A 23,650-nucleotide genomic window follows, 5' to 3' on the forward strand; every position below is an offset into this window, starting at 1 on the left:
TTCCTAGAGCTACGCCGGGAGCCCAACTCAGAACGATATTCAGCTAAAACTACCTCTTTACGTTGTTCGGCCCTCAACTGAGCGTCTTTGAGTGCGAACTTAGCAGCTCTCGCTTCGGCCTCAGCTCTCGCGATGGCCTCAGCTCGTATGGCCTCAGCTCGTATGGCCTCAGCTCTCGCGGCGGCCTCAGCAGCTCTTGCTTCGGCCTCAGCTCTCGCGGCGGCCTCAGCAGCTCTCGCTTCGGCCTCAGCTTGGATCTGGAGCTCCTCTCGTCTTAACTGTAGGTTAATTTGTGCAACTATCCGTGACGAGCTCTCAGACATCCTAGTGCTTACATTTGAGGCGCTATCCTCAGGATGTATGTCAGCATCCAACCTATCTGACAACTCACTTTCTTTTTGTTCGAAGTTATTTTTTAACGAGTTAAATTCGGGATCTACCCTATCACGAAGTTCTGCCAAGATTGCAGAGTTAACAATTTTACTCAAAAGAGCATGGAAATGCCGTAATTCCTCTTCTAAAGTAGATAACTTAGATCTAAAAATTAACAGTTCCTGCTTATCACTCAAAGAACCTAGGGCTACAGAAAGTTTCCCAATTTGAGTCAAAATATCCCGTCTAAGATGCCGGGCCTCTCGAACTGACTTAGCCTCATCGTTAATGGGTCCCTCCCCAGAATGGCCTGCCCGACCGCAAAGAACATCATCAGGCTTAAACTCAGTCGAGTCGACGGCGGTCGAGTCCCTGTCACCACCGAGTGTAGACATATTAAATGTTAGGGCTAAATTTAACAATTAAAAAATTAAGTTACACAAACACACAAATTACAGTAGTTATAAAAAACTTAACTGCAAAGACCGTAAAAATACAAAAAAGAATTTAAATGCACGATACCGTAGCTGTACGAGTATGTGAAGTCCAAACGTCCACAAAACTTGCTTGGATTCTTCCACTTGAATCTTCAAGCACAGATGGATTGCCTTTAATCTTCTTTCTTGCCAATAAATGTCAAAGTTATTTTTCTTCTGTACCAAACTGAGAAGAAATGTCTTTACTTTTTAGCTTAAAGTTCTTCAGTTGCCTACCGAGAAGAAATGTCTTTAATTTTCTTTGCTTCTTTAGACTACCCACCAACAAGATCTTCTTTTATTATTTCTTTGCTTCTAAGTGCTTCTTAGCCTGCCAACTACAAACTTCGTCTTTTATTTTTTTATGTGCTTCTAGTGCTTCTTGGCCTACCAGCTAACAAGAACTCGTCTTTTATTTTTTTTGCTGCCTGTGCTTCCGTACAAACACTAGCCAGAGAATCGTCTTTTATTTTTTATGGTCACAGCGGTAAACCATAATCTCTTCTTGGGAAAATTTTAACATAAAGTTCCCTAATCCGTTCGTCTGTATATAATGACCGAAGAAACACACACTTGAACTTCTTTTCAAACAGTGTATTCCTGTAAAATTAGCCCGAGGCTACCGAAAACGAGGGGGTGCAACGCGTACACCACTGAAAACTGTCACTACAGAACAGATTACTTGGATAAAAGACGGAACCTTTGTCCAGCTAGCAAGCACTAAGCCAACAGTTAAATGTGCGGCCAACTTTCAAACAATCATTTTACGAATGACCAGAATAGATAGCAATATCTCAAATTCACGTATGCAGTACTGTGACGCAATAATGAAAGACAATTATGAAGTCATTCCAACAGGTGTTTAAAGCTGATGTAATATTTCCTGTTTAAACAGGCCCAAACAGGTCTGACAGGTTTGACACAATTCTTATGAACGCTGGTGCAATTTTGGCACATTTTCTAGCAACTTCCATGACGTAATATTCAGTAGACTTGAACGGTTTTATATGACGTTTGATTTGTACAGAGATTGGCCGTAACAATCTCCATGATTTCTTATCTGTATACTATGCTGTTAGCAGCTAATTTATCGAGATCCGGTGATTGTTTAACAAACTTAATACCGGTAGCCTACCACTAAAATTGTGTATAAAAATATGCATCCCCCCCAATGTTCAAAATCGTCTAAAATTTGATAAAATGTTGATTTAGCCCCCCCCAATCCTCAACTAACTTCGGCACCACTGGTTGAAAGACACTGGTCTTGTCAGTATTCAATACTTTATCAAGCATAGTTAAATCTATGGGGACAGGTAAGTTATCATGAACTTCTTGAAGAAAAAGTTAATGAAAATCCTGAATGCACAGTTGAATGTCACAGAAACTGTGCTTCAACATACACTTCAAGCCTCCAGGTTCAAAGGCACAAAAGGAAGAATCCAGAATACTCGTCTTACATTCCGCCTAAGACCAGGAGACGGTCATCACTACCAGGGTATATCTTCAAAGTACATTGTTTGTTTTGTGGTGAAACTTGTGTGCTTCAAAAAAATCCGAAACACCCAAAACGTTGGCGACCAGCATATTTATGTCGGAAATGGCCAGCGCAGATGGCAAGAAGTCACTTAACAAACTATACGTCGTCGTCGTGTGAGCTTCTAGGGCCGAGGGTCTACTCTTTACCACCCCAGATTCACGATGTTCCCGGACTACACTGGAAGGCTGCTAGAGAGCAGCCAGTCTTTGGTTTCATCATCTATGACACGCAGACCTTCCACTCCGTTAGGTGGCTTGAAGATGGTACAGTCATTGATGATGTGGTCTGCAGTCTGTCCCTCGGCACCACATTCACAAGGGGAGGAAGAGGCCTTTCCCCATTGGTGCATGGTTGAGCGGAAAAGCCCGAGGCCCGCACGGACACGGTTGAGGCGCAGCCATGCCCGCCTTGGTAGTGTCAGGCCAATGCGCCGCGTGTCGACGTCCGGATGAACGAATAGACCCGACGTCCACTCAGAATTCCATTTATGGTCCGCCCAAGTAGCCGCAGAGATGTCCCATTCATCAGCTTCATTGATCAGAAGTTGAGTGGCTGGCACGAATGGGTGTCTTGATTTCAGTCGACTGGGGTGCTCGTTTGGGAGAGCAGAGATCTTGTGGTGGAAAAGGTGGTCAGGCTCCAGTGCCCGTTGACTGAGGAACAGAGTGGCTTCTTCGCGACGAAGCTCAGCGGGTTGGATGCCAGTGAGAATGGGGAGATTGTCCAATGGTGTGGGACGCAGGCATCCGGCCACTGTGCGCAGGGCGCTGTTTATGGCAGTGTCAATGTTATGGCAGTGAGCACTGCGGCACCAAACAGGTGCATAGTACTTTGCTGAAGGGTAGACAAGGGCTAATGCTGTTATACGCAAAGTGTCAGCCCTCGCCCCCCAGCTAGAGCCTGCCAGGCGCTTGAGTAGCGCTTCGCGAGATGTGAGTTTCTTGCGCAATGAAACCAAATGGTGGCGGTATGTGAGCGATCTGTCCAGTGTCACCCCAAGATACCTTGGTTCGGGGCAGAAAGACAGAGATTTTCCGTTGTTCTGAACGTGTAGCTCACGATCAGCTTCCCGATTGTGGAGGTGGAAAGCTGCTGCCACAGTTTGAATTCGCTGAGTTTCAGTCGCCAGTTCTGGAGATAAGCTGAGAGAGTTTTTGTTTCCTGGCTCAAGGTGTCTTCTAGACTTTCCCACAACTTTGTGGAGGGGAGAATTGCCAGGTCGTCCTTGTAAGCATATTTTGCAGAGACCGTAGTTGGCAGGTCGTGGGTGTAGATGTTAAAAAGAAGTAGAGACAGGACCGATCCCTGTGGAACGCCGTTTTTCAGACGTCTCAGTCTGCTTAGACACATAGTGTAGATCAGGGGTGTGCAACCTTTATTAAAGGAGGGCCATATATAAACATCTGGGTGAAACCGCGGGCCGCACGTTTATTTAACATATGCTTTCTAGTAGTTGCAGGCACAAAAAAGTAGTTTATTTTTGTTATTGATCTTATGGCATTATTATAGGTGATCTCCTTGCAGAAATATTAAGTTAAGACGCATAAATTTCTGAAGAAAACTGCTATTCAAATGTATTGTCACACCGACTACGAGTTCAGTGAGAAATTTAAAGCTGGCTTCTTTTCCCGACGACCTTTTCCAAATTTACTTTAATGGAAGTGCTCGCAATTCGAAGTCCATTTTCCAAGTGTTTGTCTGTCAGAACCGATCGATAGGGCGATTTTACGACGCCCATTTTAGAAAAAAATTGTTCGCACAAATACGTTGAGCTAAAAAGAACCATTTTTGAAGCCATGAATTTTTTCGAATGTGAAAAGTCATCTTGGTAGAGATGTTTTTGGTAAAAATCAAAAAATTGATGACTTCTTTCCGCAGTTCGTAAAATCGTTGCAACATGCAGCCTTTGCTTAACCAACGCACCTCGGAAAAGTAAAGTAGATCTTTATGTGTCGTGTTGAGATCATCCAGAAACTTTTAAACTGACGATGGTTGAGCCCTCGTGCTCGAATGAAATTACTGCCTTAATAACCGGGCTCAAGACGTGTTTGAACTTCAAGGGTTTTGCGCACAGATTTTGCTGGTGAATGCTACAATGAAAAATTGCTATGTCATCATCGATTTTACTCTCCCTCAAGGTAGACTTCAAGAGACCTATGAATCCAATGCCAGTTCCGGACATGGATCGAGCACCATCAGTTGCGATTCCGCATAAGCTGGACAAGTCCAATTCAAACTTGTCAAAAGCATCAATTACTTCAGTAAAGATGTCAGCACCAGTTGTCGTGCCCTTCATTGACTGTAATGACAGAAGCTCTTCCCTTTCGTTCAAGTCTTTGTCAATTCCTTTTGCAAATAAGGCCTACTGTGCTGTGTCCTTCTGGTCCGTACTTTCATCGATCGCAAAACTCCAAGAAACAAAGTTCTTCACCTTATCCCTGAGAGTGTCACTAATATCACAGGCAAGATCATCGATACGCCTCGCTATCGTCCACCGTGACAGACTTATTTTCTCGAACTCACTCTTCATTTTAGGGCACATTTCTTCTGCGACATCGATAAGACACTGCTTCACAAACTTACCGTCAGAATACGGTTTCATAGTTTGAGCTATTCTCTGTGCAATTCTGTGCCTATGATCTACTAACGTTCCAAATAATTAAATACAATCGGATGAGCGGTGGCCGGGGGGAAATTTCTAAAATGGTTAACAGAAGGTGCGAAATGTACAATAATCTACTCTACAATGAATTTTTTGCACGTAGACTACCAGACTAAACTAAATTATGAACACGTTTCGCGGGCCGCACACAATTCAAAACTGGCACATCTTTGCGGGCCGCACAATTTTTCTTTGCGGGCCACATTTGGCCCGCGGGCCGTACGTTGCACACCCCTGGTGTAGATTACTTGGTAAAGTGGCAGCCATCCTTAGTTATGAATTGTATAATGTACTTTTGGTAGTTTGTGTGAGAATTCACAATTACAATTAAAGAACAATTGTTATAATATAACACCTGTTGTCGTTTTCCTTTTCATATTTTCCTCTAACATTGAATAGTAGGCTATTTAAGATAATGTAGAGTTACGACGGCCATCTTGGAAATTACCATCATGTAATACGATATTAACATAATACTTAGTTCTAATGGATAGCTTGACCCCCACAACCTAGGTATAGACACAAAATCACCTTCCTAAGGTGAATGGGTACTGGGTAGGGAGTTATGGTCATTTATATGTAATGGTGACCATCTTGGACGCCATCTTAGAAATTACCATTATGTATGTAATACAATATTAAGATAATACTTAGTTCTATTGGATAACTGGACTCCTACGACCTAGGTATAGAGACAAAAATCAGCTTCCTAAGGTGAATGGATAGGGAGTTATGGTTATTTATAGGTAATGGCGGCCATCTTGGACGCCATCTTGAACTTCTCAAATTGCCCAAAGGTGACAACATGTCATCAAGGTAGGCACTTTAACATTACCCACTCGTCGAAGAGTGCCTGCTTTTCAATGTGAAATTGCTTTGTGTTTTGGTGCAGCGTTTTTCAGCGGTTTAAAAATAAAAAATGTGACAATACTTTTACGGTACACAAACTCGACATTTTATGGCTTAGGCGCACCATCGGTTTTGTATTGCTGATCATCATTTGCAATGACTATTTCAAATCAGCGAAATTAGTAGCATATGCTATTTTGTTAGTTTGTAGAAGAAACGAAGCTATCCTCTCTCTTTCCTACAAAATGTTCTTTTTATTTTATTTTTTTCGTTCAAAAGAATAAGACTTGTCCAACATTAAATGCTGGTGAAACGATATCGATGTTGTCAGCCAGAAGCGTTGAGGAGCAGGGCCTTTGAGAGAAATTTTCACTAAGGGTACGAAGAGTCATTCCGGGCCCCCTTTCACTCCGGGCCCCCTTTGTCTTGGGCAAAAAGTGTGATGTTTGCTTAGGCGTATTTCACACCACACAACATTTTACTGCAGAATTGGACATCTGTGCGCAATAATAGTATCAGGCTGCAATAAAACTATTATTTTGTGTTGTGCATATCATGTGATCTGACCCTCGCCAATTTGTGTATCCTGCATTGAATTCGTGTGTCAGTTGTTGATGGTGCTGTTGAGAGGTGTCGCTTATAGTACATCTTTAATGTAAAATTTTAAACTAATTTTTTTATTTCTCTTAGATGTAGCTTATATTTATTTCTGAAGAGGACACTATGTGATGTTGAAAACGTTGGATTTAGTAGTTTTTTCATGTTTTTTTTGTGTGTTTAATGTTAACTTCATTAACGTTACTGAGTGTTATATGTATCTGGTATGGTACAAGCCAAGCTCTCTACCAAGGCTCAAACATATCATCTTGTTAAAACATAATCAAGTTAATCATCTGACCAATCCTAACCTTTCTTCAGTAACTTTTGCATTCACCACATGCCCAGCACTAGCAGAGGTGAACGAGAGAAGTCACTTTTTTTCCTCCGGCTCCGGTCCTACTCCAAAAGTATTCTCCGGCTCCTGCTCTAACTCCGAAATTCATTTTGAAGTGAAATAAGCGTGAAACTATCTTTGTCAAATAGTTTTTAAAAAACACAAAAAAAGCACCCGGGCTTTTTGCCTGGGTTTTTCTCAAACCTGCTTTTGCTACACTATGCCCCTCCCCCCCAGGACAGGAGAATAATTAACTTTTATGATTTAATTTAGGGTGCTTTTAACAACATTTTTACACGTAAAGCATTAAATTACCACTTTAGGCCCCTAATTTGCTCGCAAAGCACTCGATTACCTTTCTGGGCCCTTTTGCTAGATTACGGGCCCCCCAGGACTAAAGAATAACAACTTTTATGCTTGAAATCAGTCGGTTAGGATGGTTTTAACCAAACATTTTTACGTGTAAACTATAAAACCACAATTTCGGGCCCCCAACAAACTCAGGCCTGGGCCCTCAAGGGTACGCCGTACCCTCCGTACCTCCCTCTCATAGGCCCTGTTGAGGAGATTATCCAAGGTGTACTTTTGAATCTCAGATGGTTTAATTGATTCAAAAGCTTTTTTAGAAAGGTTCGCATTTGGAAGGAAACTCTTCAACGCCAAGTTTTTGGAGTGGCCTTAGTAAAAGTGTTAGAGTATTTTTCATCATCATGTTGATTGTTGAAGTATTTTTCGTTTGACTCAGCGTCATATATTTTCTCAAGACAATCACTGCGTCATTCTTTTCTCTGTTTATAGATTTTGTATTTCCAGAGTGATGCAATTGAAAGTTTTGGAGACGGTCGTTTTCATTGGCAATAGGTGCAAATTATCCTCTGAAAACGGCCCTGTAGGTTATAGTCTTTTATTTTTTTAGTTAAACTCCGTAGCTCTTTGCATTGTTATGCAGTCAAAGATGGAGTTCTAACAGATTTTGGAGTTAGTCTGATGCTTTTCAATGTTAGTTCTGCAACTTACAAAACTAAAAAAAAAAATAATTTTAATAAATCATAAAGTTTTATTCTAATAAGATACACACGAAAAATTATTTTAAATAAAAAAAATAGGCCTAGTTAAGTTTTGTTTCACAAACTAGAAAGTAGTTTTTACAAATCGTAAACTAAAAGTTTTATTCTAATAACATAAACATGAAAAATTATTTTAAATAAAAAAATAGTTAAGTTTTGTTTTACAAACTAAAAAGTAGTTTTGACAAATCGTAAATTAAAAGTTTTATTCTAATAACATAAACACGAAAATTAATCACAAACTCAACTTTTATTAAACTGAAAAATAGTTTTAACAAATCACAAACTTTTAATTGCACAAACCAACAACCAAAAATATTTTTAACAAGTTACAAACTTTCAGTTTGTATGATTGATAAATTAAAAAAAAAACATTAACTAACGAGGTGCAAACTTTATGTTCCATAATTTACTACTGAAAATTAGTTTTAACAAACGTTTAAGTTCCATAATTTACAACTTAAAAAATAGTTTTAACAAACTACAAACTTATAAGTTCCATAACTTACAAACTGAACATAAAAAAAATAGTTTTAACAAATTATAATCTGAAAGTTTAACACATGAAAACATACACATGAAAAATTATGTTAAGTGACAAACTTAAGTTTTCTTTTACAAACTTAAAAAATATTTTCAACAAATTGCAATTTTATTTTTACAAGCTTAAAAAACTATAACAAAATATCACAAGTTTCTGTTGCATAATTTGTAACGTTAAAATCTGTGTTTGGAGATTTGTTTGTATGTTTTTATCAGCAGGTGTCATTACGTGTTGCAAAATTTGTAACGTTAAAATCTGTGTTTGGATATTTGTTTGTGTGTTTTTATCAGCAGGTGTCATATTCTGCTGGAATTTGTATTTTTTTATGCTTGTCTTAAGGTAACAATTTGTGATGTAGATTGCGCTAGGTTTGTTGGTTTTTTTTTCCAGTCCTCAGATTGTAGAAGTATATGTTGCAACAATTTGTTCTATAGCTGTTCATTTGGGTGTTCTCGTTGTTTAAAAGAAATGTTGATTGTTTAGCTGGTATTAGCATCATCTAAAATAAAAATGTAAAATTTATTCCTGCATGATAAGCCTAAAGTTACGTTGTTTTGACCAAGCTATTACTCCAGGTTAGTTACATGTATCAAACGTTACTATAAAGGTTTAGCTGAAACCACTGTTTTAGCGAAACGTAGACCTAAAGAAATAAAGGTTTACCGAAACTAACATAAACCAAAACGAAGATTAACCGAAAAGATGAAAAAATGCAGTATTTATTATTATTCAAGATGATTAAATGCAGTATTTATTAAGGTTGTTGGACAAGTCATAGATTATAATAATTATAACCAACCCTTTGATCATTTGCCGTACAATGAACTAAAACCATTCCACTGATTAAAAGATTCATCAAAGTACAACAAAATATTCAATCAACCTAAACATTCCAAACAACAGTGAAACCTCATATACCAATAAAATTACCAAAAGATCCCACCAATCAATGACAAGTTATGGAACTCGAAAGATCTACTGCCCATAAGAATGAAACACAGTATTCGGAAAGACCTGGAATCGAACCAGTAGACCTATCCATCAGAATCAATAGTGAAAACACTATTCCTGCAAGCAAACAGCTTCACGAAAAACATGGCTGCAACCAAACCGATAAAAAATTAACAAAACATACAGACACATACAGAACATATACAAAACATATACATACAGACAGTTTGCTAACTTACACGCGATCAGTTCTCACTACGTATTGTACGAGAAGAAAAACAAACATTCGTTGGCATATGGTATTTAAATCGTGATGCTCTATATGCCTAGAACCAAAAGATCTGCAGTTTAAATCAGCAACACTACATTAGCTAATATTTGTGCGGTTGATATTTTATGTTGGTTGAGCAAGAAATATAAATAACGTTAATAAACCTTTATGATCTTCAAGCATATGCTTTAGGTGTGCTTAGGACTTGTATTGTAGACAATTATGAACGCCTACAAGATTAAAACGATTACGCGATTAAAAAATTCAATGCGCAGTATCATGAAACAGAAGCGATGACACAAAGGTATTCTGTAACATTAAACAACCGCAAACATAGGTTGTTTCCTTGCTAAAGCGTTTAAAAAAAAGTAATTAAGCTTTGTAAAACGTTACAATCAGATTCAACATCTAATTAAAATCAACTTGGGGGTATGTTTCAGTTTTAATTAGTCCATAACCGACTCAATCTTAAACTTTACTGACATGTTTCGGTACAACTTATTACATTTAACCTCTGACACACTCTGGCAATGAACAACACAAGGAAAAACTGGAAAATGTTAACTGGCTATGAATTCATTATGCCTGCATTCTGCTTACTAGGCTAGTTTAAACAATTCTGCTACAGGATGCAAACCAAGCTACTCATATCCTGACACATATAGGCTACTGTTTACTATAGGCAAGCCTCTGCTTAGTGAATCAACATCCTTTTGCATTAATTTAACGTTCGTATCGAACAACCAACATTCATTACACCAGCTGTGTAAAGCCAAACGACTTCATTACTTTTGACAAAATGAAATTTATATTTAAAGAACCTTGTTACCAAATATATATTCTACTCTCATGTAGTAACCTACTTGTGCAAAATATAATTGATGCTACAGTAACAACAATTGATCAAACACTAAACGAACCAATATTATACTTTTACCGTGCGGGCATTTATGTTGTTGTCGAACTTGTGAACAAAAAATTAGTACATGTCCTTGTTGCAGAAAACGTATTTTAAAAACTATCATCGTTTATCGTATTTAATAAAATATACTTTCATAGAGTGACGTAACACACCGAATATACCTATATAGTTTGTCAATACCCACAAGATGTCAATACCCGTAAGGCGACGGCACTTGTCAATACCACTTCCGTCAATACCCGTAAGGCGACACTACCCACTTCCGTCAATACCGATGGGGGGATAAGTCAACATCTCCAACTACTCGTGTGAATGTTTGGCACCTAGCAAACAAAATTAGTTTGCGCTAGTGTATGTGCTGACGCTGACGCCGCCAACCTTTTTACAAGTTACGTTGGCACATACGGCGTATGGTTTTTCGAACGTTTGCGTTTACGCTGACGGCGTCAATATTTTTTGTATGCGCGTACATCACTGTTCACATGTTTAAGTAATTTAATCTGTAAATACAGTGACATACGCAAAGAGGGTGAGAGTTGATATTTTACCAACCGACAGTCTAGGGCTCTAGGCTACCTTAAACCTTGGTCAGACTATAAAGTAGCATTAGGCTACTCTTGTAAAAAAAGTCAGGTTATATCGAATGCCCCTTTCCCCAAAACAAAACAAAATTTCCACTGAACGTATCGTCAATTGGTAATTGTCCTTCCCACAAAACACAGAAAAGCAACTTTGCTCAAGGTATATTTTCAAGGGTATATTTTCAAGTCTGATTAATGTAGACTAGGGATGACAGGACCAGGGGATTGCACACTATAAAAAAGGTGGACAACTGGAGGGTTATAGTGTTATGACAAATTTGGTGCAACTGCAGCCTGAGGTCTACTGCCTTATGTCGCACACTCAGGTGCAGTGCATGTAACCTGTTTGAGTGTGTACAAAGTGTGTACAGCCAAAATAGATGCATAGAAATACGTGATATCATGTTTATTTAATAATATTTAAATGTAGGTCATGATGATGCAACGGCATCCACGCTACAATGGCATTGATAGGTTGCCTCACACTGCTACAGTAAAGTTTTGCCGATGTTCTAGCATACAAAATTTCAAGAAAAATATAGCAAGCCGTTTGAAGAAAATGAGTTGACGCATGGCTACCTAAAGATACGGCCTGATTTGTCCCATTTTTCAGAAATTTCTAGATTTTGTTAACTTTGGGCGAATGTTTAAATAAATTTTTCTAATAATGATATTTTTACGCTTTCTTTACTGTTTTTCCCAGATGACAGAATAGGTTTTGACATCCTCGCATGTCGAAAAACAAAGAAAATTTGATTTCGAAGATTTTAGTCAGACTATTAAATTTTCAATAACAGTCTGATTCAGCGTTTTTCAACTTACTTTTTCTCATTTGCTATTGCTTCCCCAAAGCAACAAAAGCTTTTATATCATTAGGAGACAGCAATATCACAAGAAAAAATTAGCAATATCACAAGAAAAATCAGTAAAGTGAGTCGTCCCGGCAGTAGCGTAGCCAGGAATTTTGAAGGGGGGGGGGGGTTATGACGACCCAGCGGCGGGGGGCCTCCTCCAGAAAATTTAAAAAAATTACTTTGAATTTGGTGCATTCTGAGAGCATTTTCAACAAAAATGTGGTTACAAATATTCCTGTAAAATGGTGGTGTCTGGTGGCATGGCAAAAGGATAAGATCATGTTTTCTTCGGCATTTTTCGGAAATAAAGCTAAGTTTCTATGTTTTCTTGTTGCTAATTCCTGGTTGAGATGTTTGGTATTGGTAAAACCTGCTCTTTTAATGCAATTTTGTTTAAAATTAGGCAATTTTTTTTAGACTGAAAGCATCATTTTCAATATCGTGACGTCACACGAGTGCCAAAGGGGGGGGGGGGTTGTAACCCCCAAAACCCCCCCTTGGCTACACCACTGCGTCCGGTATGCCACTGCCCCTAATGTAGACCAACATACAACATAGACCAACATAGACCAGCATACAACATAGACCAACATACAGTTGAGTTTTGTTGGAATCGTACCCTTATGGCAACTCGCTGGATCCGCCCTGCACAGTTGACCACTGACGCAAACGTAAATATAAGTGAAATACACATAAACTTAAGTTGAACAATAAATATCTGTGCACTTCTGTTCTAATACAACTTATTTATTTATTTCAGGTGACAGCAAAAGAATGGCAAGAATTTCCAGGCAACCTTTATCGTTACTATAATCAATGTAAGAAAATGTTAGAAGAAACTTTACCAACGAATGGTAAGCTGAATACCGAAAAGTTTGGGTGTTTATCAGGACAATTATCGTTTCTAGCACTAGTTGCAACGTTCATCTGATGAGATTGAAAGTAAAACAACAATAAACAGGATGGTTTATTGCTTCACTGACGTTTCGCGCATCATGACAATGCGCATCCTCAGAGCGAATAACATACAAAATAAAATTTCAGATGGTTATATACTGCAGTGCGATTGAAGGCAAGAAAAAATATGAAAACACACACAATATTTTCAAAATTGGCCAATGATGTATGAGCGGTTGCTTTCCACGTTAAATTAAGTAAAAACTTCCAATAATAAACATGAATTCGAAGCTGTGAGAACCAACAGAAAAAATGCGATTGAAGGCAAGAAAAATAGAACACAATATTTTGAAGACTGGCCAATGATGTGTGAGCGGTTATGTTCGGACTGGGACACAATGTGTTGTGTCAAAATTATTAGAAGCCAAACTAAGCTGTACAAGTAAATACATTTCGAAACTAAATTTTACCACTAAAAGTATAAAATTGTCTTCAGGAACATTCTGTCCAGGAGAATTCGACGGCTTCATGTGCTGGCCTCATGCCAATGCGAGTTCACTGGTGATGCAGCCTTGCCCAGATTTCGTCGAATTGAAGAACGGTAGTTTTTTTGTTTGTTTTAGTTGTTTAGTATGGATCGTTTCTTTTGAACCCGCCTGCACTGAAAAGTTGTTCATTTAGAACAATTCCGTCATTTTTGTTCTATTTACTTTCATCGTTTGTGTTTATTATGCAAGACATAATTCAGTATAGTAACGTAAAAAATTTCAAGCAATTTTCAATTTCAAAAAACTTTGAGTTTCAAGTCGTGTTTTTAGTCGAACTATTTTTTACTAAAAAAACGAAACACGGATGCTTTTGATTGTATTATTGTTCATTTATGATAACTTAGTTCAAAACATTTGGTACTTGTCTTAGCCTACACCTAATTGATGTTTCAGTGAAGCAAAGCTAAGTGAGTGCAAAATTCACGTTGAAATTTGTAACGTAGCCTAACGCAAAAAAAAAATCATTTAATGGATTTGATTCACAAAACATCATAAGCTACCAGAAGTATTTGGGAAGGACAATCAACTTTATGAAACAAAAAAATCACAACAGTTATACAGTTTTCTTCTTTTTATTTTTTATGTCTATTACAAAATGTAATTCTGAATTGCAAACACAAAGAATCCAGCAAGAGGAAAGGATCATAAATTTGATTATAAAATAAATCTTACACAAAGTGAAAGGTTGCGAGACGACGCTTCTAAGAATTCTATTTTGTTCTAACAACGAACATGACTTCTGTATTTCAGTATTTTCTTGTAAATTATCACACAACGTTGATTTTGTCTTACACTCGAATGAACTTGAACCACCCTTGCAGGGAAAAAAAAATTTAAAACAATTCTCTTAGAACTGAGACTCCTAGAGCTTAGAGCTAGATGGACTTTTACTTTATCTCTTTGAAAAATGCGTTAACTATAAGTTTTCTTTAAAAAAAATGTTTCGGCGGCTCAATTACCCTTTCTGGGACTTGTAATTGTGTTGCTCTTGTATTTACGTTATTTTACTGACCTGCCTGCTAGCGGCAGGTGTAAAACTGTGAAACTGGCTCTTCTGCTCAATGCCTACTGCACATAGAAGGAATGCCACGCCTTTAAAGTTTTAGTTATCAGTCTTCGTTAAAAATTCAAATGATGCCAGGACGGTCTTTTGCGTGGACATGTGTGACAAAGTTTTTGATATGTAACTTTATCAATCAACTGACATCCTTAAATAAATTACTAAAATCAGGTTTTATCTTCATCATCAAACTCGGTAACTGAGATCAACGCAGCTTATGTGCAACGTCAATTTGAACAAAAAATCAAGAATTGCAAAATTTGCATCTCTGACAGTCGAGTAGCTTAAGCCGGTGATAAAAGGCAAGCATCACGCCTCTACTCTATCTAGGGGAGACCGGGGCAAGTTGAGCAGGTTTTTTTTTAAATCAAATTTTTTTTTTATTTTACTAACTTTTTCGAAGACTCAAGTATTGCATTTCAAAAACATGCTAATAAGCCAAGTTTTAAGACAAAAACTGGTTGGTTTTATTTATTATTTTGCACTGTATTCAAGTTTAAGTAACGATTGCGCAACTTGCCCCGGATTATTTTTCGGGGCAAGTTGTGCAACACCATGGTGGGCAAGCTGTGTAGCACCATGGGGTAAGTTGAGCAACATTAGTGCCAGGGGCAAGTTGAGCAACATATTACGACCATATTACAGTTGCACAACTTGCCCCGTTATCAATTGCACAACTTGCCCCATTCACACTTTTTTTAAAGAACAAAAATTTCAAGAAAACCAACATATGTACAAAAAAATTTTACTTGCGAAAATACAATTACATCACATGCCTACTGACCCCTGCTGCTAAAGCTTGACTAGTTCTATTGTGCATCCAAAAAATCAAAATTTCGTTTGCATCCGAATTTCGATCCTAAGACCTAAACACCTTATATCGTTGATCAAGCCTAACCTGCCCAAAAAACTGATAACTGCAATTCACGTGCTTCAAAGGCATTATAGGTAAAATATAATAATGGCGTTAAAGATTCATTACGCTCTTTATTTCCTTTCAAACGGGGACTTGCACAACTTGCCCCGTTGCACAACTTGCCCCGGTCTCCCCTACAACAAAATAAAAACCACTTGAGCGTCTGAGCACCTCAACAAAAATGTATTACACTTCTCTACAAGAGAACTGATTTCTTTTAAGGGCTGGTGACAACGTGATTAATATCTTTTATCTATTTCTTATTTTTGAGTTTGTTGGTGTTTTATGAATAATTTTTATCGACGTAAAGGATGCAACAAAATCAGTAAACTCTGTTTTTGCTGGACTTGATGCCAACAAACAGTAGCCTACGACTTAACAAGGACAACAAAACTATGAGCATTTTCAAACTGTAAACTTTAACTTTTCTTCTTACAACATTTCACGGAAACCTAGAGTTTGGGCTTACCGGATTGTTTATTTTGCCAGGTTCCTTAAACGGGTATCGACATTGCACTACTGACGGAACATGGTTTACAGTTCCAGGAGACAATGAAAGTGTTTGGGGGCACAGGGATCAGTGCAACCCATTCACCCTAAGTGATTCGGCCAATCAATCTAATGAAGAAGTATACATCTATAGAACTGGAAGATTAAACGAGTTGTAAAATGATGAAGTTTTTGGAAAAAGTATTTTTTAAGGACGTGATTGCTTTATCAACCTGCTGGGAAACGTATCCCATAAACATTATACCTGTATTTTACTTTGAAAGTAAAAATGCAGTTTTATTTGTTATGAAAATATTTTTTTTCCACTGCCAACTCCAATTGGCTAAAACAAGACTTAACGCCCTTTTAGAAGCTCTTTACTGTGTTGCTCTTCACGTAAAATAAGATAAAAAAAAGTAGATCGAGTATGTTCATCTAAGATTTTGTTCTAATCTTTTAGTAAACTTCATTACTCAATATATCGCAAGTATTTTTATATATCTTCTTTTCAAACATGCAACCCTAATCATCTCACTTAAATGAAAGTGGTTGATAAAAGTCGCTTTGAAACCTTTATTAACCATAAGTAAACGTTTACCACCTTTAAAAGATCTCTTAAAAGAAAGCAAAATCTCAAATTTAATTTACAGAGTTCTTGTGATGTTCGCAATTAAATTTATGTTGGCCATATGAAACGAAATCTTAAATCTTGCATTGACGAAGACAAAAAGGCTTTGAAATATCAACGCCCTGAAAAACCTGCTCTTTGTAAACATGCCATAACTTCAGATAATAATCTATAACATGGAGCAATGCTAAAATTCTCAAAGCTGAAAGTGATCACAGAAAAATGACGTTTTTTAAAAGTTAGTTTATTAGTCAAAAGCCTCATGTAATGAATCGAAATGGTGGCAAAAACATCTACAAAAAACTGTTGTAAGTTCTTGACTAGCGTAGCCTATTTTAATTTGTTTCAAGCTGAGTGTAAACTGTGTTGTGGTGCATGTAGAATCTGATCGCTGATGATTCTCACTGGCTTCTTCCCTCTCTACTCTCATTTTAGTTTCTTGGTTGACTGACAACATTTAAATTCTTGTTATTCTAGCTTCAAAATTTGCGCGCAATAATTTTTGATGCGAAATTGAATTTAGTTTTGCAAGTTTTGTTTTCACGTCAACATGGTTCTGTTTTCTGCCATGCTAGAAAGGCAGTTTTTGCCTGATCTAGCCCCTTAAAAAGTCAGTCCTGTCTTATTGACGAAACGTCTTAATGCAAACAGCTTACTTCACAAATGTAGATACAAACGACCCGTTTTAGCCTGATGCTGCGAATTTGCTGCGGTAGAGAAAGGAACTCGCCACCCTACTCTCCTTAGTGCTGATGGCTTAGTACAATGAGAACCTTATCTTCTCATCCCTCGATGTTGAATCAAACATGGGACTCACCTTTACCTTATAGTAGCGGTTTCTACCAGCTTTTGGAACGCAGTTTCCTAGTCACAGCAAACAGCGAACTCCAAGCATCAGGCTTAAACATGTCGTTAATATCTATATTGTGAAGTAAGCAACAATCATGCTGCTATAAGCGAAACTCAATCTATTGCCAACAGCAACAGCTTAGTAGAACGTTTTATGTTATTGAATATTAACAGTTTTAAAAAGATTACAAAAAATTAACACATTTTGTGCACCGGACTTTGCTTAGGATTTTTATTTTTATTTTCAATTATAGGAAAACCTTCTCAACACTTTGAAGACCATATACACCATTGGATACGCGGTGTCGCTCGTTTGTCTTGTGGTTGCTCTCTTCCTGCTGGTGTCGTTCAAGTAAGTTGAGATCATAAATTGGACAACTACCTAGAACACATAGCTGCTTTCATCATCATTAAGTTTCTTCCTCTTGTCGAGAGCTGGAGGCAATAAAGCGCCAAGTTTCTCTGTTGTAAGATTTTTCTACTGCCGTTTTGTAATTAAGCCCTGACCAGTCCAATATCATTAGTCCAAATTCTTGGTGGTCTGCCCCTATTTCGTTTGCAGTTCATTTTTTCTTCTAGTAGTTGTCTTTGAATAGAATTATTACAAATCATGTGGCCAAATATTTCAATTTTCTTGATTTATTTGTTTGTAGAATTTCCATGTTGGTTTGTATTCTAAATAGTACATCCTTGTTTGTGATTTTATCCTTCCATGCAATTTTAAGCATTCTTCTGTAAATCCACATTTCAAATGCCTCAAGTCGTTTAACCATTTGTGATGATAGTGTCCATGTTTCTGCATTGGAAAGTAACGTAGTCCATATATAGCATTTCATAATTCGTTTTCGAATGTTGATGTTAATTTTGCGTGTTGTTAATGTCTTTTTCATTTTTACGAAGTTGTTTCTTGCTATTTCTATTCGTTTCAATATTTCCGTATCGCATCTACCATTTTCAGTTATTGTGTGTCCCAGATAGGTACGGTAAAGCTTTTGACTTGCTCGACCAACATTCCGTCAATAGTAATATTTAAACTTTGTACATTTTCTTTTCTTGTAATAATCATCGTTTTCGTCTTGTTTCTGTTGATTTTCATGTTAGATTCCTTTCCAGTATTGTTCATTTTTTCTATTATTGTTTGGAGAGCTTCTGCTGATTCCGCCAATAAAACAGTATCGTCTGCATAATGTAGGTTGGATATATCCATACCTCCTATGCTGATATCTTCTATTCCATCAATCTGTCTGAAAATCATTTCAGTACACAGGTTGAATAGACGTGGAGATAGTATAAATCCCTGGCGAACTCCACGATTTATGTCCATTGCACCAAATAAACCATCTTCCATCTGAATATACGCCTTTTGCGTCCAATATAGATTAGCTATCAGTCGCAGATCTTTTCCATTTAAACCTATATCAGCCAAACATTGCATCAATTTGTCGTGTTTAACTCGGTCAAAGGCCTTTTTATAGTCTGTAAAGCAGATATAAACGTCTCTATTGATTTAGTTGTAGCGTTCACATCAGTTCTCATATTGAAACTCCCTTCCCGTGTTCCCTTTTCAGGCATAAAGCCACTTTGAGTTTCATTAATTTCATTTTCGATGATTTTTCTATTTCTTTTGAGAATAACTCTCAGCAAAATTTTTAGTATATGACTCATCAGACTAAGGGTTCTAAATTCTGTGCACTGTGTGGCTTTTGGCTTCTTCGCAGTTTGACAAGAATGGATTCATTCATTTCTAGTGATATGTGGCCATTCATGTAGATGTTATTACATAAGTTATAAATATGTTTCAGTCCTTCACAATCCAGAGCTCTTATCATTTCCGTTGTTATATGATCTTTACCAGAAGCTTTATGGTTTTTCAATTCATTTATGGCTTCATCAATTTCAGATTCCAGTATTGGTTCACCTTCTTCATTATTAATGGCAGGAATATTTCCTCTCTCATCTCCATACAGGTCGCTAATATACTCTTCCCATCTTCGTGTTGCCAGATCTCGGTCAAAAATCATTTTCCGTCTTTATTTTTGATGCAATCGTTTTGTCTTAGTTTTGACTTTCTATTACCAGTCATTTCTTTAACTTTTTGATGCATATCCCGTGACTTGTGTGTACTGTAGCTTCTAATTGTTGTATAGTTTCACACTGTTCATCTCACCACTTTTGTTTTGCTGTTTGACACTTATGATTTATTTCTTTGTGTATCTTAAAATACTGGATGATATTGTCTTTGTTTCTTTTTCTTTCTATCATCAAGTCTAGAATTTCTTGATGCATCCATGATTGCTTAGAGGCATTTTTCTTTGGTTTTAAAATTTTTTTGCTTGCATCATTCAAGTTCTTCTGTATTTCATGCCATTGGTTTTCAATCATGTTCGCAGTGTCGCCTTCTTGTGGTCCAGATTCGTTGTTCAGTAGGGCAAATTTGTTGTTCACCAAAAGCTTTCAATTTGTTTGAAAGTTGAGAGTTGCATCTCTAGCAGTAGGCTAGCTAGTATTTAAATTTTCAAAATGATTTTTTCAAAGCAAACTGTATAAATGTTTAAAGTTATGTGAAATTTTGATTTTCAAAGACATATAATATTCGATTGGTAAGTTCAGTGGATTAATATTAATCACAGCTGTAAAATAAGTTTACTATTCACATCAAGCTGTCTTTCACGTCTTATCATCAATCTCTTGACTGTTACGTAACCATGATGACATGACGTAGGCTCCATTTTCCAAACACATTTTTCTCTACCATGTTATTATGGTAAAATGTTTGCTGTATAAACAAATGCCTTGTTTTGTACACAATTCCACATTTTGGCAGTTCAAAAATGTACAGTTAAGTTTTAGTTGTACTTGTAAAAATATTCCGATAGTAATAAGAAATAGTAATAATCGTGTTCTATTTTGTGCACATTGCAATAACATACAGGACACTTGATTGCTGGTTCAACTCAGCAGACAACTGGAATTAGCAAAGGGTCATGCAGTCATTCAGTAAGCTGCCCCCACTGCTATGGCATCCCATTAAAAGTTTCTTGCCGAGCCATAGACACGTGCTCTAGAGCGGTGTCGAACCAACGTCCTTTTTTACACCACTCGAATGGCAGGCGACGGACTCTCTGAACTGCCAAGCGAAGTTTAGTCAAGTGATTGCTGCTTCGCTTCTTGTTATGTGTTCCCGGTTCGAAACCCGGCTAAGTTGGTTGTAAAAAAACAACGATTCCTTCTGTGAGCATGGTCACATGTAAGAATAAAGTAAATCTGACCACTAGCAAGTGCTTTCATGGGAGTCATAGGCCAAGTACCATCACATTGTTTTCCAGGCTATGTATTTGATTCGGAGTGTGAAGTTGAAGATGCTTTACTTTTAGTTTTCGATAAAGATGAAATCAATAAGAAATGCTTTCTAACACTAAACCACACCTTTTCTTTTTTCAGAAAGCTTCGTTGCACCCGAAACTATATTCACATAAATCTAATGCTGTCGCTTATGATCCGGTATATTGCCGTGTTGGTGAAAGACGCGGTTATCCAGGAACAATACAGTCCCAAACAATGTGCTGATAATCCTACAGAAGGCGAAATGATAACATATTGTGATGGAATAACGGTGCGTTGTTAGTCATTAAAATTGTAACTTTTTAGCTCAGGGTTATCAGATGTTTTACGCTTAATTAGCTCAGTGGCGGTGGGACGGCGCGGCGGATAAGACGTTGCATTTCCATTTAGGCAAACCTGGTTTCACTCCCAGCTTCAGATGGTTGTTAAAAATACCGCTCACCTTTTCCTAAGGTGTAATAAATTGGGTGAGCATAATTGCTGCAGGAAAGGCGGCTAAGAAGGAACTGGCCACCATACTCTGCGTAGTGCCAAAGGCTTAATACAATTAGAACCTTAACTTCTCATACACGACATTTGAATCAAGTAGGGAACCACCTTTATCTTAGCTCAGTGCAGGGGGTTCAGTGGTTAGAAGCTCGACTCAAGGTCAAAGCGGCGCTGGTTCGACTCTCGGTGTGTACGCTTGCAAAACGCATTTCAGGACTGCTTTCCATTCAGCTGCACATAGTGGATGGAATAATTTCCCAGCAACAACATTTCAACAGCTATCGCAAACTTCACTCTGTTGATCTCTGGAACTACCCGGGGTCAAAAGCCTCTACAAGTATGCGAAATTGCTAGGAATAACCTACCAAGGCTTCGTCAATCAAAGGATAAAGATTTGAACTAAACCAAATCAGATGACTCTTTTTCACCAAGTCGAACTCACCAAAATGAGAATATCTTTATTTCAACTTGATTTCAGAAACTTTCAACTTGTCTTGGCAGGTCCGATTTTCAAAAAAACTTGAAATTTTGTTGACTAAAAACTTGAATTGAATGGAAAATCACCAAAAAGTACAAAACTCCACGACAATGCTATCAACTGCTCATCAGCGTCTTCGTTTCTTGTAAAAGTTATCAAAATTTATCCGAGTTTATATTAATGTACTAGAGGTTTCTTTCTTAGTTATAGAATGACTTTGAATAATCGCTTTCATAGTTGGAAAACGTGGACTTATCAAAGAAAAGCTTCTTCACATCTGGATAAAAATTTCTGTAGATTAATCCGACTATGGAATACAATATTTTTGCAATAAAATATTTACAATATGAATTTCTATTCCGATTTATTAATGAATTTGTTAAAGTAACTTATGACAAATGGAACCAATATGAATATATACTGTGCTTTAATGGTTTTTAAATACTTAAACAATTATGTTTTGAGCTGATGCAATTCTTAAGCATCGTAGCAGCAACACATGTTTGAATTGTTTTAGTCACTGTGGATACTTCTTTGTTTTCTGTTTGTAACTTGATGTTGAAAGCAACCCATACCTGCGATGGATACAGCGCTATATGAAAACATACATAGTGTTAAAGTTCATACCAACACGTCTTATCAATGTTTCAGATAAGCTGCCGAGTAGTCATTGCGCTGATGCATTACGCGGTTGTAGCAAATTATTTCTGGTTGCTTGTGGAAGGCCTATATCTCCTTGCATTGCTCGTTTTCACCATGAAAGACGACCTATACTTTCCCGTTTTCATGGCCTTTGGATGGGGTAAGTTGACACAAAACCTATTTTAGAAGTGAAAGAAGCCGATGTAAAAACTACTGAAAGAAGAAACTAGAATTACTTTGCCAAATTGTTTTTTTTTCATCGAAAATTTAACATCGAAACTTTTGTCTCTTTGTTTCGACAAAATGAGCAAAACGTAATTTACAGCAAACAATCTGTTTCTTCATTCGTCAATCAAACTTTGTTCTCTAAAAAGCTACCTGTATCATTGGATCATTGCATCTACTAATCTTGTTTCCTCTCTTTTATTGCCTTTTGAAATCCATGTAGTAAGTTTCATTGCCACTTTTGTGTGCAGGTGGTCCATGGATTCCGGTTGGTGTTTGGGTTGTGCTTCATCTGGCCTTGGAGAATGTTGGATGTTGGGAGTTGAATAAAACATCACAAATACTGTGGACATTAAGAGCACCAATTATTATATCTATTGGGGTAGGTATTTTGTTACTTGACAAAGCAAACAAAAAGTATTCAAGCACAATGGCAATAATTATTTAGGCAATGGTAAGTAATTTCGTGAAAACAATTTACTTAAAAATATTTAAAGCCTCATTGCACAGTACAATTTTCGTTTCAGTTGATGTGAATATGCAAGTATTTGATTGTATACGAGCACTGGCTTGTTCTTTTTTTTTTGGTTTTACTATGAATGCTGATTCATAATTAGTGCAGACAAGATTACAATGTCAAAACCATTTCGAACGTTGCCTTTCGAAATAATTTCAATATAAAAATACTATTTTGAATATTTGAGCAAAAATCAGTTCAATCTTAGTAAAATTTTTGAAACATGCTGAAAGTTTTGCCCAAATGTTTATCAAATTTTGCCAAATTTTCCTCTAATTGAATAATTTAGGAGTGCGATTGCACATTATTTATATTTGCATTATAATTTTGAGCAAAAACCAAAACTAAGTTCAATCTTAATAAAAATTTTTAAACATGATGAAAGTTCTTGCCCAAATGTTTATCAAATTTTGCCAAATTTTCGTCTAATTGAATAGTTTAGGAGTGCGATTGCACATACTAATATTTGATATTTGCATAATCATTATTTGAGCAAAAAATCAAAAATGAGTTCAATCCTAATGAAATTTTTGAAACATGCCGAAGTACT

The 23,650-nt window shown here is 37.1% G+C and overlaps 1 protein-coding gene across 1 annotated transcript in view; it reads left to right on the top strand.

Annotated features, from left to right (window-relative positions):
* The window catches only part of LOC145780310 (secretin receptor-like), a 46,349-nt gene that overhangs the window by 17,567 nt on the left and 5,132 nt on the right, over nt 1-23,650 (top strand). The window contains exons 2-8 of the mRNA XM_082592013.1: nt 12,781-12,874; nt 13,414-13,518; nt 15,931-16,070; nt 17,662-17,759; nt 20,849-21,020; nt 22,368-22,518; nt 22,835-22,965. Coding sequence (XP_082448139.1) covers nt 12,781-12,874; nt 13,414-13,518; nt 15,931-16,070; nt 17,662-17,759; nt 20,849-21,020; nt 22,368-22,518; nt 22,835-22,965 — 891 coding nt within the window. The remainder of the gene's footprint in view (nt 1-12,780; nt 12,875-13,413; nt 13,519-15,930; nt 16,071-17,661; nt 17,760-20,848; nt 21,021-22,367; nt 22,519-22,834; nt 22,966-23,650) is intronic.

This window comes from Aplidium turbinatum, chromosome 11 (assembly GCF_918807975.1).
Source record: "Aplidium turbinatum chromosome 11, kaAplTurb1.1, whole genome shotgun sequence".
Taxonomy (NCBI): domain Eukaryota; kingdom Metazoa; phylum Chordata; class Ascidiacea; order Aplousobranchia; family Polyclinidae; genus Aplidium; species Aplidium turbinatum.